General features: G+C 55.7%; 1 protein-coding gene across 18 annotated transcripts in view; it reads right to left on the bottom strand.

Moving 5' to 3' along the window:
- Positions 1 to 372: 372 nt before the first annotated feature.
- Positions 373 to 16,096, bottom strand: part of PLEKHA6 (pleckstrin homology domain containing A6) — a 135,842-nt gene continuing 120,118 nt past the window's right edge. For 17 of the 18 annotated variants that reach the window (XM_073217080.1, XM_073217083.1, XM_073217081.1 and 14 more), the window contains 11 exons: positions 15,045 to 15,156; positions 14,373 to 14,512; positions 13,313 to 13,462; positions 11,944 to 12,073; positions 11,677 to 11,789; positions 10,659 to 10,832; positions 9,529 to 9,696; positions 9,320 to 9,453; positions 8,659 to 8,804; positions 4,793 to 4,915; positions 373 to 4,222 (listed from right to left, as the gene is read on the bottom strand). In XM_073217080.1, coding sequence (XP_073073181.1) covers positions 4,794 to 4,915; positions 8,659 to 8,804; positions 9,320 to 9,453; positions 9,529 to 9,696; positions 10,659 to 10,832; positions 11,677 to 11,789; positions 11,944 to 12,073; positions 13,313 to 13,462; positions 14,373 to 14,512; positions 15,045 to 15,156 — 1,389 coding nt within the window. In that variant the 3' untranslated portion in view covers positions 373 to 4,222; position 4,793. The remainder of the gene's footprint in view (positions 4,223 to 4,792; positions 4,916 to 8,658; positions 8,805 to 9,319; positions 9,454 to 9,528; positions 9,697 to 10,658; positions 10,833 to 11,676; positions 11,790 to 11,943; positions 12,074 to 13,312; positions 13,463 to 14,372; positions 14,513 to 15,044; positions 15,157 to 16,096) is intronic. The other variant, XM_073217085.1, reaches the window with a different exon arrangement.

Genomic DNA, 16,096 nt, shown 5'->3' with positions numbered 1-16,096 from the left:
CCTAGCCTCAGTCTTAGAGAAGAATCGGGAGACGGTTCCAGGGCCTGAAGCACCTGATACTTCCATTACACAGGCAGGACCTTGGGACCTGCCTTGATGTGGGGTCACCTGGACCCAAGAGATGGCCATGGAGTTGGCAGCATGCCACAGGGAGGCAGCGCTCTTCCGAGAGCTCCGAGATTCCTGCCTGGGAGGCTGGGACGGGGCCTGAGGTGTGGGGACATGGGGTGGCACACAGACTTCGGGTTTAGCTTTGCTCTTAGTCAGGGAAGGCCCGGCCGCAGACCGCTTTGCCTTTTACTGCCAAGCCTGCAAATTGCCATGGACCCAAGACCAGCCACAGGCCAATACAGAGTATGAAAGACACACAACTTGTACAAACCATTCATTTTATTTCCTGGATTGAGTTTATACAAACTTGCAAGATACAAATGCAGAGCTCACTGGGATTCTTCTGCACCTCAAGGGGGAAGCAAACTCACCTATCAGTCAGGACGATGCACCCCCTGCCCCGCCCCACACCCAGAGAAGGGGCTCCTTGGCTAGAAAGATGCTGAGGGGCTGCTACAGCTGTTTGGTCCCCTGAAAGAGATACCCTCTGTTTATCTAATCTTGATCTTCTTCTAAGGTCACTTTTATACTAAATAAAGACACTGAGATCATACATTTCCTCGTATGATTTATCATCTAATACTAGCAAATCAAATTGGCCCCAATAAGTGCATAAATAGATATATGTGTGTGTGTATATATATATATGTGTGTGTGTGTGTGCGTGTGTTTATTTTATATTTTGTCTTAGTTTTAAGAGCTGCCAGGTGGGGGATGCCTGCAGGGGAAAGCATTGATTCCATCTGTGCGGTCAGCCAGCCTGAGAACATGCCTCTCACCAAGCCAGGGGAGCCGGTGTGCAGAGTGTGTGACCCCAAAAAAATCTTTAAAGTGACAGTAGCAGGATTTTATAGCCTCTTGGTTATTGATCAAGGAGGTAATATGCTACCTGGGAAGTTCCTAAACTGGTAACCAGGGCTGTCTGCAGGTGAGTTACTTAGCCCTGAGCCTCCACGGGGGCCCCATTCATTCATAACAAGATGCTCTAGGCTGGGAATAGGGTGCCAGTAAATGTCAAAGGTGGGAGGTCAGGCTTCAGATGCTGTCCAGGAGCTCAGTGCCAGACTCCAAAACCCTTGATTCCAGATCTGGACAAAAGACTTCAGTTCTGCCCAAATCCTTGCAAGGCAAGAACCCCTTGCCCACTTCGACAGTCAGTCAGAAGTTTGGAAGGCTGAGCTGGCTTAGTTCAGCACCCCAGTGGCAGCGTGCCAGAGGAGAGGCCTGGGGGCTTCTTGGGCACCACTGAGATGCCACATCACCCATGGGCCTTTCCTCTGCCCGGAAGCTGGCTTCACAGTCAGGATGCCAGACGGAGGTCCTGCCCCTCACCAACAGCCCCCAGAGGAAAGTCACAGAGGGAGACATGCCGTAGATGTGATGCAGTCCAGAGAGGGATCATGTGACCAGGTATGTGAGAAGTCCAGAGAACCTGACTGTATGTGGACTGAAGGACCCGCAGCCCCACACCATCTCCTTTGGCCTTTGCCTTGTATCCCGGATCCCTCAAGGAACAGAATACTTGGAGCAGTTTACAACAGCATTAAGCTGTCTGTCCTTTCCAGCAGGATGGTGCAGGGAGGTGGCCCGGGAGCACGTGGGGGCTCTGTGTGCCTGCAGAGTTCTTTAGCACACATGACTGTAAACATTCTTTAGAGGATTCACAGGCCAAAACCCTAGAGGGTCATCAAGAGTTAACAGTGTAATCAAATCCCTAGATAGGACTTCCAAGAGAATGTGCTGCCCTGGCAAGATGCTCTCCAGGTGAGCTCTGGGGGGCAGCCCTTGGCAGACTGGAGAAAGGGGGGAAGCGGGAAGGGTGTAGGGTTGGACCTAGAGGCAGCCACCCCAGTCTCCTCCGCACATCATTTGCCAATTCCATTCAGACATTGCACATTTTGAAAATAGGTTTGCTTTTGTAACAAAAGCATAAAATAGATCTGTCTTAAAATAAGTCTTTCCTCTCCCCTTTTTTGGATCAAAAGGCATGGGGTACGGCCCCAACATGCTAGAAATGGTATGGGAAGGAGAGAAAACAGGCCTGGGTGGGAGTTTTAGGAAAGGATCAGACCTCTAAACAAATATATATATTACATATATATCTACACTACGTGTAATCTTCATAAAACATATATTAAGGCATGTAAAGCAACATAAAGAGCCAGCTTTATGGCAAAGGTGAGAGCGGTGGCAGAGGTGCAGACATGAGTCCTTGGTATTTTACATGTATTTCTGCAAATATCACTTAAGGAAAAGGAGAGACAAATAAAGGGGAAGGCATGGAAGGCCCCCCAAAATCTGTTTCTTGTGGATGCAGAAAGGTGGGAAAAGAGGGAGAGAGGGTTACCTGGGAGCCACCTGCCAGTCTGGGGAGAAAAGACTGATTCAGGGATGCTTGTTGGGCTGTGCTAAAGATGGGAAATGCAGCTGAAGGTCATGTTCACAAGCCCTGCTGGACGTGAAGATAAGAACTCCCCCCGCCCCCCCAGTCTGTAATGCCTCAGAAGCATGAGACTATCCTAAGTACCTAGAACAGTGCCTGGTGCAGAAAAGGTGCTCCATAAATATTTGTTGAATGAATTGCCATCTTTACTTGCATATGAACCTGAAACTGTCGCGGCCATGAAGGAGTGGAGAAGAACTGGAGGAAGACAGAGCAGCTGCTCTTGTGGCCACTGGAGGTCAGGCTGAGGTCTCTGGGCAACAGCTCTGGCGAGGGGAAGGCCTAGGGGCTGGGTGTTTCCAGCTTTGCTGTCCTCTCCTTCTTCTCTGGCTACATTCATCTCAGGGTGGGTGGTGCGGAGGACGGTGGAGCTTGGCTTCTTTCTCTCCCGCACTAGCCTGGTGGGTACGTGGATGGTGAGAGCGCCTGGCTGGTCCTCATCTGGGATGCCGGAGATGTGGGGTAGGGGCCTAGAAGCTGGCCTCCTAGATTAAGGCCGTGTCCCCACTCCCTGAGGCACCCTCTCGGCTGGCCCACAGCACATTCCAGGGGGAAGGGGGACAAGAAAATGTCTCAAAAATGGTTCCAAAGGCCCCATGGCTGACCACACCCCACATAAGGTGGGTCCTTCTCTCTGCACCTGAGCCCCTAGGGGGAGGCAGACCCCAGGCCCAGTGCATGAAAGAGCCTCCGTGGAAGCCCTCACAGCACACCTCCATCCCAAGCCAAGCACCTCAGCTGAAGGCCGCCACGGGCTTGTGGCAGAGCCTCCTGGGGCTGGGCTTGGGGTGGGGCAGCAGAGCTGACAGGCTGGCACTGCACCTGGCACTAAGCTAAGGCCCCCGTCCTGGGGAAACCCATCCCACAGCCCCTCCCCATCTCCGTACCCTCCTTTACTTGCGTACGAGTCCTGCCGTTGTCTCCTCCCACTTCCTCCGCGCTCTCCCTCCGCTACCCTTCTCGACCTGCCCTGACCCTGCACAGACCTGCCCGCTGCTCTCTGACCACAGCCAGCGCTGTCCCTGCTGCGGGCCGAGGAGCCCCCCCCCCCATCCCCCTGCCATCTCTCTTCTTGTCTTTGGCTCAAGCAGGGTGGGCCGTGCCCACCGGCCCGCAGAGGAGCACCCACAGGCAGAGACGTGTCCGAGCCCCGGATGCAGCTGGGCCGGTGGGGCGGGTGGATGGGGAAGGGGGTGACGGCAGGTGCTGTCCTCCACGTCAGGAGGGGTCGGAAGGGCCAGTGTCCACATCCTCCTCCTCTTCACCTCAGTCCGAGCCCAAGAAGCCAGGGCATCTTCCCCACCAGGGCGCCTTCTCCATCAGGAAATGTTTCGGTAGGGCCACCACAATCCCGGCCACCACCAGGCCCGGCCTCTCTGTGACTTGGGCATCAGGCAGGATGGCGCTGCCCTGCCCTCTCCAGCCCTGGCCCAGGACCACCGTCCGAGTAGTGAGGGCTTCACGCCAGGTGTAGTGGGCGCGTGCGCAAGGAGCTATCTGTGCCCCTCTTGGCAGCCGCCCCTGGCCCCAGCCCGGCTCCCTGCAGCATTCCCATGGCAGCACAGGGGCGGGGGGCCAGGGTGGGGGCCAGGACCTCAGTGGGCAGAGGAGGGCTTCAGAATGTGGCTCTGTGCAGCTTCCCAGCTTTGGCCTCAGCCAGGGCTTGCACTGAGGAGAAGAGAAACAGGGTGAGAAAGGTCAAGGCCTGGCTGGCTCCCCAGGAGGATGGCTCTTGCAACGCCCAGTACATGCCCTCACCAACGAGAAGTCTAGGCTCTTTCCCATTTGCCTGATACTGAGCAGCTGTGTCCTAGGGGTAGGGAAAGTACACAGCCTTTGGCTATAGTCTCCAGTGTTATTTTGATTTATAAGATTTGGGGAAATAAGATCTGGAAGAAACAGCTTTTGGGGGCTTCAGAGGCTGGCAGGTTTGTCTGCTCCGGGAGGGTTCGGGGTGGGGGTCAGGGAACTCCTTCCCTGACAGTGGACGGGGAGGCCTCAGCGCTCTTTCCTGCCTGCTTCTGGAGAAGCGAAGCCCAGTGGCATCCAGGAAGCGGCCCTGCCAGCTGGCTCTAGCTCAGCACCGCGTGTGGGCGCTGGCGGGCTCAAGCGGATGGACGGAGGGGTAAGGGCGGCATGGGGGAGCAATGCCGAATGACAGGGTGTAGATGGCTCGATGGGGGTGATGGTGGGGTCCCACTCCCTGGGATGGATGAGGTACAGTAGAGAAGTGCTTACGTCAGAGCTCAGACCGCATGGTTTGGCTGCTGTCGGCGCCCCGCAGGGGTTCAGACGAGAGGGGGTTGGCTGGTGGAGTCGGGGAAGCAGGGGAGGTGGGAGGGCTTGGGGTGGCACATTGCACTGGAAACAGAAATGAACAGGCAGGTGAATTGGGCGTGGGGGTGGGGATAGCGAGGAGGCTGGGCGCCCAGAGCAAGCGAGGCCCGCCCCCAGCGGGGGGCACGGCAGGAGGCAAGCAGAGCGAGTGCTGAGCTGGGCGCCTGAGCGGGCTGAGGCAGGGCTGGCCTCATCCTGGGGCCCCTGGAGGGAGACCTGCCCCTGGATCCTGGTCTGCTGAGAACCGGCCTAGAGCTCCCCTCCCATCCGCACAGTGGGGGAATTCACACCCCTGTCCACCACTGCGCAGGTAGCATGAGGGATGGTGGGGGTGGACAGCAATATCATTCACAATAGTGACAAAAGTGCAGTAAAATCACACAATTCAAACCACCAGGCCCCCATGAGTGACGGGATCCCGGTGGAGTGATCACCAGGTGAACCAATTCCATGAATATGGAGGCTCTGACAGGCTTAAAGAGAGCTGTTATCTTAGGCTCAAGGGCTCAGAAACACGTTCCTGATATCACCTGAGACCCCCTTTTCATCACCCCCCCGCCCTTAACAAACCATTATGAGCCTTAAAGTGGTGACATTTGAATTAATGAATTTTACTCTATTATCATTGTTACTTCATGTTGAGAAGGGCGAAGTGGGGGGACCATGGAAGAGGAGCCATGTTGCTGGGACAAGCGTTCGGCAGCCTCCAGACCCCCCACCCCCGTGTGCCCCCCGTGCGGCTGGAAGGCAGCAGAACGGCAGAGAGGACGTCCTCAACTCGAGCTCAGAGGAGAACGAGACCTCAGCCAGGGTCACACCGTGTTTCCTCCAAGACACGGATCCTGGCATTGAACATCCTAGTCCCTTGCTCCCCACCTGGCCCTGGACCTCACCATCTTCCCTGCATCTGTGCAGGAGAAAGGGCCATGCAGCTACCATCATATAGTACACATACATATGCACGCATATGGATGTGAACATGGAATTCTCATGAACAGGGACGTGTGTCTGCCCACACACGGTACACAGGTTGTGCACGGCATCTGGCCACACCGTCTCTTTACCCTCGCACACAACTCAGATGCGTGTGTGCGCACTTCCAAACCCGTGCCCTTCCTTTCACGTGACCCAGCACACTTGTAACTTCACCCCCAAATACATTTGTAGATGCTTTCGAAATGTATTTTTGAATACACTGGTGTGTATATCTGTATCACAGAACCAGCGGCTAGTAATCTGGCAACTTCGATTTCTAAGACAGTCAAAAAAGAAACCCCCTAAACTTAGCAAGGAATATCTCAAGGAAGCCAAACAGATGTTACAACCTGCATGTAGGGAAGCTCCTACAACGTATGCGTAGGAGTGCTCCTGGGGGTCCTGCCACTCTGATTTATACAACAATCGCTGACTTGCTGGGTTCCCAGCCCACGGGAGGTTAGAAAGAGGAAAACTAGAGAGGAATTGAGAAGTCCACTGACATGTACAAGAAGGCACAACTGAAGAGAGGAAGTCTTTTGTACAATGTAGACATAGTGATTTTTAAAGTGTAACAGTTTGGGAACATTTAGCATGGCTACAAACAGATCTACAGCCATCATGGCCCCTAGCACATCCCTTCAACCGAGGTCAGCAAAATATGCTTGTTTATGATACGAAATGAGCAAGATCAAGAAAGATTAATTATGTTAACATAACTTCTTTAAGAAACCAGAGAAATACTAAATATGTATGAGGAATATATCCATTGAAATTATTAAAATTCACATATGCTGAAGATATGTATTGGATAGATATAATATTGTAATGGTGCACTCACTGCCTTAATAATTAGCCACGCATACTTATGTTCATGAGACCATGCTTTTCCCGATCCTGCACACACAGACGTATGTTCACAAACATTGCAATACATACACTGTGCACAACATACACACAAATGTTTCTCACTTCTTATACTGTAAAAGAGAGCCAATCACATGGAAACGTGCATTCATAAACACCGCCTTCACCCTTACTTTGTACACTCACATGTCCGTAATCTACACTCCTCCAGCTTACCAAACACCAGCTGTGCGCATGATGATGGGCCTCCACATAGCACCCACAGGCATCACGCACACATACACACTCCTATATTTGTGCCCAAACATTCCCTCCACCCACACCACACACTTGCATACACACATGTAATCTACAAACATTTCCTGATACAGACACTGCTCATGACATCCTGCCACACACACAGACTTAAAATTGCTGCATTTTCCCATACACCGTATACTGGAGTCTGCACACAGCTGTGTACTGACAAACGCTATGCTTGTCAGACTATGCCATCTGTGTCACACACGCACACTCAGGCCTGTGCCTGCTACACGGTCCCAAGACCCATGTCCAGCACTCCAGGCACACAGGGCCCAGGCAGGGACATGCGCCCACACTGCACGTGCCCAGGAACAGTCCTCGCTGGGCCTGGAAGAGCTGCAACTCTGGGAATCTGGGCCACAGGCCAGGGGTGGCGGGGACAGTGGGCTAAGGCTGAGGTCTGGCCCTGCCACAACCATTTTTTAAATAGTTGGGGTTTTGGCAGAGGCAAGGTGACCATTTGCTTTCAGTGCAGAAACCCTGAAATGTAAGCCGGTGTGTATCACGGGGAGTGGGAGGGAATCTGACAGGCTGGGTGGGTTTTGTTTTCCTGGAACCTTTGGCAGGGGAACTGTAGTAGAGAGAGCCAGGGGCCGGGGCAGGGCCAGAGGAGAGTTTTCAAAGCCGTGCTGTTCACTCTAACCCTTGAAACAGGAAGTTACCTTTTGCCCAGGGCATGTGGAATTTGATCTTTGGAAGATTCAGGTTCATTTTACAGCTAAACTATAGGGAGGCTCACAGAGGCCTCCTTGCAGCCAAACCGGTTCTTCTGCCTTTTGGCTGCAGGATGGGGCCCTCCGAAGCCCATCCCTCCTGCTGCAGTCAGCTCCAGCCCAACTCACAGCCCCTCTCTGAAATGCCCCCAGGGGCTCTCCCTGCTCGCCCACCTAATGTCCACCACGCTGACTTCCAGTGGTCCTTCCTCAAGGCTTACTCAAATCCCCTCTGTCAGAGCCTAAAACCCTCTGGTTTCTGAAAATACCCACATTTAAAATAGGTAGACAAAACACAAACGGCTCCTATTTCTACTTCAGCTATTGCTGTTTCACCTAGTGGCATCACCATCACCACCACCACTACAGCTGGTCTAGCACTTCCTGGGCACTTCCTGAGTGCCAGGCACTGTGCTGGGGGCTCAGCACACACGGTGTCCCTTCCTCATACCTCAGCTCCCTGCTTACCTGCACCACCTCCTCTTTTATTCTCCCTATGTGTGGACAGCAGGAGTAGAGAGTGCAAGGCCCTCGAACACCTGTCCCTCACAGCACTACTGCCAAATACTGTGATCCTTCCCACTCAAGCTCAGGGATCAGTTCTTCTCTGTGCCTTTCCCTGACTTGTCCAGGGAGGATGGCTTCCTTTCTGCATGGCTGCAGCCATTCTGCCATAAAGTGGCCAGGAGGCTTGTCATGGCTCTGACTCCTGGATGTCAGCCACTGTGGCCCCTTTGCACCCACCGAGCCCAGCAGAGTACCTGGTGCTCAATAAATGCTCGCCCTGACCATGAGGAACATCTGCCTGGCCCTGCTCCTCTCTGTTCCTGGCCCCCGGCGGCACTGCACTCCCTCCCCGGCACCTGGTCAGCTGGTCTCCCTGGCGGAGCGAGGCCCAGCCCCTCTCACCAGACAGCATGCGGCCCCTGCGGGAGGCCTCGGTCGCCAGGGCGCAGGAGATTTCAATCCGCTTCTCCTGCTCCTGCAGCTGGCTCTCTGAGTCCTGGGGCACGTCCACAAGGTCCCCCTCGCCGATGGGCACCACGTTCTGCATGCTGAAGAGGCAGACACACAGACACGGAGCAGGGGACAGGAGGGTCCGATTGGCTTGGGCGGCTTGTGGACTGAGGCTGGCAGGGGGCTGGGGCCTGTGAATGTGTAGGCTCTGGTTCCCAGCAAGGCTGTCCCCAGGGGTGAGTGACACCCCGGCAGAGCACACACTGGGCCCCCTACCCGCGGTGCTTTAAAATGAATTAGAAGGTTCAAATGAACATTTAGGGCAGCCTTGAAGGGAAAAAAGCCAGCAGTGGGCAACCCACCAGTTTGCCTTGCTGACGGCACGTGCGTGAGGCCAGTAGGCCTTCTGGGCTCCCAGGGGCAGCATCACTGCCCCACCGCGTGGCCGGGCCCTGCCTGCTGCCTGGAGCCCCTGCTTCCATTTGGTCTCTGCTAGGGAGGCTCAGGGCCCCCAGCAACGTGGGGTGAGGCTCTGGATTCACGGCACTGGTGCACCAGATGTCCCAGGTACTAGGGTGGGCAGCGGAAGCTGAGGTTCACCCAGGTTGGTTACCTGGACTTGGCAATGAGCGTCTTGATCCTCTCCACCTTCTTCTGCTTCTCCTTCAACTCCTCGGGGCTCAGGGGCATGTCAGGCTCCAGGTCAATGTACCGTTCGGGGATGAAGACTTTGTCTGGTGTGGAGAGCTGTGGACAGGCCGAGGTCATCCCTCCGTCCCCTCCCGGGCTTCTCGCCCTCTGGCCCTCCGGGACTCCGCTCACCCCCTTACTGATGTCCACATCATAGTGCTGGGGCTCCAGCTCCATTTTGCGAAGCCGGGCGATTTCCTCCCGTGGCGTCTCATAGGCCTGCCCACCAGGCTCCTCTGCCCGCAGGGCTGCCTCCAGGTTAGAGATGTCCACCTCATGGATGCTACGGTGACGGCGCACCTAGGGGACAGCATCACATGACCACACAGGGCCTTTGTTCACTGATACCCATTCCTCCAGGCAGCCCCAAGCACGGCTGTGTCATTCCCGCCAGCACCCCTGATCTGGCCACTGTCCCCCACTGCAGAGGAGCTGTCTGTCCTTCCATGCTGCCTGTCCAAAGCCTGCCCACCCGCAAGGGCCCGGAGGTGCTGTCCCATCAATATCACTCATCCAGCTTTGTTCCTCCCCATCCCACTGCAGCCTGTGTTCACATTCTGTGCCCTATGTTTTGGGCAGTTGAATCAGCATGTTACATTGATCACTAATCATCTCAGATTATAGAAGTTCCAGTCCACCAACTAGAATGTAAGCTGTTTGATCTCAGGACTAATGGATCCTAATTTTTCTGTGTTTCTGAAATTTGGTGGAAACAAAACTTAGGCAGAAGCCTGAGGCTACTCCCGACTCTATACTTAATAGCTGTGTGGCCCAGGAATCCTTTAATTTCTGGTGACTTTGTTTTCCTATCTCTGAAATAGGGATTATAATTCCTAACCCAGGATTGTGGAAAGAGAATGTGATAACCTGAAAGAGACGTGTGAATTGTATTGTGCCAGACAACGGTGAGCTGTTATAATTATCTTCCGTGTATCCAGCTCAATGCCAAGTACATAGTAAATGCTCTAAAGACATGTGTAAGTGATGGCTATTTCTGGGTAGTGGCTTTTGTACTGTTCTCTGTTAACTGAATTTTGTATAATTCATTTCAACCAAAATAGTCAAGGCATTCCTTTTTGTGAGTTACTTTTCTTTAAACACTAAAAAGCAAATACTTGTTGCAGTATCTTTTCTGCCCTGCAGGGACAGGGCTGCCCCAGCCTTCCCAGGTGCCCAACTGGGGTCCTTCCCACCCCCTCTCTCCACCCGCCAGGCTGGCCGCGCCCTGAGATGAGCAGTGCTGTCAGGTGCCAGGACATTACCACTTTGTAGGCGGGCCGGGGGCTGGGGTCGGGGGCGGGACTGGCCGGGAGCTGCAGGCTCCGCCGCTTCTCCTTCACCGAGCCGCTCTGGTGCCGCCGCATGCGGTCGATCTGCTCCTCCACGCTCATCTTCACCTTGCCCTCCCCAGGGAACACAGCACTCTTGGGGCGCTCCTGCGCAGCAGGAGAAAGGGACTCAGACAGATGCCTCATTCCCCCTGCCCCGTTTTTCATCTACCCTAATCCTCTAAATTTCCCTTCTCTGGGAAGCCTGCCTGACATGCCCAAAAGATACGTCCAAGCCCTAGCCCTCTGCACCTGTGACTGTGACCTTGCTTGGAAATACGGTCTTTGCAGATGTGACTGAGTTGAGGACCTCCAGATGAGATCACCCTGAGCTAGCGTGGGCCCTGAGTCCCCTAATGGGTATCTCATAAGAGACAGGGAAAGAAGGCACGGTGAGGCGAAGGTGATGTCTGGAGGCAGGGGTCAGAGTGATGCGTCTACACCAGCCAACAAGCACCATGGACCACTGGCAATCCCCGGAAACGAGGGGGAGGTGTGGAATGGGGGCTCCCTCACAGCCCCTGGGAAGGACCAGCCTTGTGACACTTTGATTCTAGACTCTGGCCTCACCAGGTGTGAGAGAATAAACTTCTGTTGTTTCAAGACACCCAGTTTGTGGTATTTTGTTAAATTCTTCACAGCCCTGGGAAACTAATACACTGCCTTAGGTCAGCACGTGTGACTCTGACCGCTGATTTTTGCTGCATTTGTAACTCACCTCTGGCACGTTATGTTTGTCAAATATTCTCGTACCTTTATTATGCACATCTTCTTCCTCCCTTGATGCGTCTCCCCAAAGGAGAACACCCCCAGCGGGGCTGCCGCCCTCCCCCTCCCCTGGCTTTCCTGAACAGGGACAGGTGGGTGGACACGCAGTGAGGCCCCTGGGCTCCCGGCCCAGCCCAGGCCCACATTGAGCTCATGGAGCTCATGGAGCCTGCCGTGCACTCACCCGGGGGGACAGCCCATTGGTGAGCCCGCCGACGTTGGCACTCCTCTTCACCACTCTTGACGGAGTTACCTCGGTATCAGTGGGTGACTTTGTCCGAGGAGGGACGATGCCAACTGCAAGGACACAGAACAGCCAGTGGGCCTCAGGAGGACAGGAGGGCAGTCAGAGGAGCCTGCTTCTTAGAGAGCCAGCTGAGGCAAGCACTCCCTCTCTGCGGTCCTCTCTGACTCTTGGCTTCACTTCTAAGGGATGACGGACAGGCAGTACCTTTGTTGAGAGCTGCCTGCTTCTCTGCCTCCACCTCTTGCCTGGTAGGCACAAGGCTCATGTCTCTACAGGTGTCCAGGGTTGATGTCTGGTGGGGTTCTTTCTTGCTTTGCTCGCAGCTCACCTTGGGCTGGGAGACAGGATGAGAAGATGGTTGATGCTAGAGTGACTGCCAGGAATTTGGCCCCAGTGGTGTTTTTCTGCAAGGCTGGAGTGCAAGCTCTTAAAACACGGGACAAGGAAACTATGTGTGCCTGCAGGGAAGTAGGTAGAATGCATGGGCACCTCCCACCAGGCAATGCTGGGCCATCTTGGGGAAATGAGGGCTCAGGGCCTCCAGGAGGCCCATCAGATAGGCCCCTCGACCTGACCCATCTTCCTAGGAGCATCGATGTGCGGTGAGCCCGAGAGGAGGAATGGCCGGAGGACAGGCGACAAGGCCGAGGGTCACTGGGGATTCCGTTGGGATCCCACAGGAGTCTTGAACAAAAGAACCAGGTAGGCTTCGGTGCCAGGATATTGGGGGAAGGAAAAGGGTACTTTTCACAAGACTAGAAAGGGGCCTTGGAAGCCACTGCGCCATCGCCTCCCATTGTAGAGCTGAGGCCCCTAAGTCCCAGTGAGGCAACAGGGAAAGAGGCCGAGGCCGGAGGTCAGAGAGGGCAGCCCCAGTCCAACGGGAGCCCTCTCTCCTTTCTTCAGGTGAAACAGGTGCTGTTACCTGCTAGGCCCACCGCACTGGGCAGCCCCTCGGGGGCCATGCAAACACCGCAGCTGAGCCTGGATGGGAATATGGGCTTCCCAGCTGGGGCACAGGACTCTTTCTACTCACCGTGCAACCTCCTCCAGGCCTAACTGCACCTCTCTCCTGGATCTTAGCCAGGGATCCAGGTGAGAGAAGAAGCCAGAGCAGGGGAGAAAGGGGCCTGTGTCCTTATACTCCAGGGACCGATGAGACCCAAAGAGGACACAGGCAAGGCAGACAGAGAGAGAGCATGGGGGCCCTGGAGTCTGAGGCGGACAAGGGGAGGAAGGGACTGGAGCAGCCCGGTGGGGGGCCACTTGATCCCATCATCTGGGGGGGGCATACCACCCCCACAGCCATGAGCTGCCAGGAGCCTGGACAGGGGCAGGACCTCAGCTGCCCAGTGTCCATAGGAAGTAAAAAGGGCGAAGGGCCTGTGGGAGCGTCTTGCCATACCGTCCCTGTCCCAGAGCCCAGCTGGGCAGAGGAGAAGTGGAAACGGGGCTGTGGGGAAATCAGCACCGGAGGGGGGATGGCGACTCCGTGGCCTGCCCTGGCCCCTCGTGCGGCCCTTTGCCCTGCTCCCTCCACCCCTGCCCTCCAGGACCCAAGGGGACTGGGTACCTGACCCCTGGCTGCCTCGCCACCACGGTGCCAGGAAGGGGAGTTGGGATATGGCCAGAAGCGGCTCTCACTAGGGAGTGGAGGCACGGCTGGGGGAGACTCCAGGGGGGCGTAGGTTTTGGGGAGGGGAGGCCGCGGCGGGCCGGGTTCCTGAGGCGGAGAGAAGCCAGAGCATTAGGAGGACAGAGGAGCCGCTGTGAGAGCAGGAGAAGAGAGTGTTAGCAGGAGGCAGACAGCAGTGCCGCCAGGCCCGGGCAGAGGCCTGCACCACCAGACTCCCACCCACGGCCCGGATGGAGCTCCGACTCCAGGTGAACACTCAGCCTGGCCTTGAAGGTTCTCCCCAGCTGAGCCCCCACTGGGCACTGCACTCCACCCCTGCCCGGCATCTCTCTGAAGCTCTCTTCTCACTGCCCTACCACCGCACGGGCACATTCTCTCCCACTGGGGCCCTGCTTCTGCCACCTCGCCCACCTGCAATTCCTTCCCCTTGGTCCTCCACCTGTCCCCATGCTTAGTGGCCTAGCTCAAGACCCCTCGTCTCTTTGCAGCACCAGAGCATTTACAGAGACATAGCCACTACCTTGCTGAGGCTGGTTGTTTCCTGTGAACTGGTCCCAGTCCCCACTGGACGCTGGGCTCCCTGCGTACGCACGCGTATCTTTCTGAGAAGCCCTCCTCCCAGGCCTCACCCCCAGCAGGGCATCAGCAAACACTGACTAGGAAACTGCTCCCCACACAAAGGAGGGCTCTCCTGCCCCCGGGGCCCATCCTGGACCTAATTCCTGGTCAGTGTTTGGTATCTTTGCTAGCCGCCTGGTGCTCTGGTAGACACCTCCTCGAAAGGAGGCTAAAGATGAGAAAGGGAGATGAGAACAGGAGAAGGAGAAATCTGGAAGGAAGTTCACCAAACTGGGTGTGAGAATGACTCCCTTAGAGCCGAATGTGGGACTGGAGGCTTCTGGGGAAGAGATGGGCAGAGAATCTGCGTAGTTCCAGGCAAATGAGGACCTGGCCCTCCCTTCCCACCTACCTTCTATTCCTAATTTGCTCAACTTACCTCACTGGACCCAGGCTTGGTGGGGGACCCCTGAGAGCCAGATACCAGAGAAAAGGGGCTCAGGGGGCTGGTGAGGCTGGTGGAGCTGAGAGGGCTGGCGGGGCTGTTAGAGCTGTAGGTGGCCGAGGGGCCAGGTCCTCCTGGGGGGAAACAGAGAGGAGATTGCTGAGGGGCGGGTGGAGGAGCTGTAGCCAGGCACGTGGGTGTTGGTTTACGGGGTCGGGGGTTGGGGGGATGCAGGGCCACCTGGGCTGCTGAAGGGGCTTTTCACAGGGCGGGGCCACAGGCTGAGAGGTGTGCCAGGCAGGGGAAGATGATGGTTAGAAACACCAGTGTAGCCTGAGACGTCAAAGAAAGCCAGCCTGCGCTCCCAGGGCTTAAGGATGACATCAAGCCAATGGTCTTGGGAGCTACGGAGAGGCAGGCGGGCGTTGACCTTTTCCGGGGAGAGACCTAGAGAGTATCCGGGTCGACAGTGTCTCTGGCCGGTACACCTGGTTCACTCTGGGGAGGTAGGGGCGGACTAAGGGAACCCTACCTGGCACCCCAGGGTCCAGGGGAAGACTTGGGAGCCTGAGAAAGCCCTGACTGGCTCTGAGCACAGTGCGAGGGCCAGGAAAGGCACGAGGGTTGACGGCGTGCGCTGCAGGGGGCCAGCGGAGAAGTACCCACCTCTGTGCTTGGCCGTGTCCGTGCCCCGGGAAGGGTTATTCTTCCTCAGCCCCTCCATCACGTCCTGAATCCTCCAGATTTCCTTCTGGATTTGCCGGGTGAGCACCTCGTTCTGAGACAGCCAAGGAGCAGGTCAGAGAAGTGGCTGGTGGGGAGTGCCCCAGCCTTCTACCCCCACCCCTCCGGACCAGCGGCAGGCAGGAGCTGTGCGCACGCACACACACGCGCACACGCACACACACGCTTCCAGCACATTCATCTTCCTCATGGGCAGCCTCTGCCTCTTGTACTTCTATAACATGGAGTCCCAGAGCTGCCAGAGGACAAAGCCCGTCATCACAGGAAAGAGCCCATTTAGGTAAACATGTAGCCTCAGAAGCAAGAGAGAAGAAACCCACCCCACTGGGCTTCCCCGGGGTGCTCTTAAAGTGAATGCCCCTCTAGGTGGGCACTTGACAGTAGCCTGTGTTTTAGAGGCAAGAGCTTCCAGTTTACTGTTTTTCTTTACATCCAAACAGCCTTTTGTAATAACCACACCCAACGTATGCCTAGATAGTCATGAGTTATATTCAATTGTATTCCATTACACTCTTTGAAAAATAAGAGCTACCATTTACTTAGCTTCCCCCTGTACTGGGCACTGTGCTAACTCATTTCAGGGGCATGAAAATTCCAGAGGCAATGGCAACAGCCAGTGGTCTTGACTTCCGAGAAAACTCACGCCCAAGACCATCTGTCAGTAAATACCGCACCCACCATGTGAGGCTGGGTCTGGTCCATTTGTCTCAAGAGCTGAAGCTCTTGAACACGGTGCTCTCCTCTCCTAAAATGTTTGTGTTGAAAATGAGACTCGCCCACAGGACATGGTGCCTCTGGGTCCTCTGGGGCAGGGGAGCCTTCTCCTCACCCTCCCTAACCAGCTGCAAGGTTGGGGAGCTGAGTTTTTCTACCAGGAGGACCCTGGAGGAAACTAGGGGGAAACAGGGTATGAAGTGCACCCCAGAGACAGGGCTTGCGAAGCCGGCCAGAGAAGAGGGAGGGCCCGGGCAGAG

The sequence above is a fragment of the Manis javanica genome, chromosome 11 (assembly GCF_040802235.1).
Source record: "Manis javanica isolate MJ-LG chromosome 11, MJ_LKY, whole genome shotgun sequence".
NCBI classification, from domain to species: domain Eukaryota; kingdom Metazoa; phylum Chordata; class Mammalia; order Pholidota; family Manidae; genus Manis; species Manis javanica.
The sequence above is the reverse complement of the archived record's forward strand: the minus strand, read 5'-3'. Positions and strand labels throughout refer to the sequence as shown.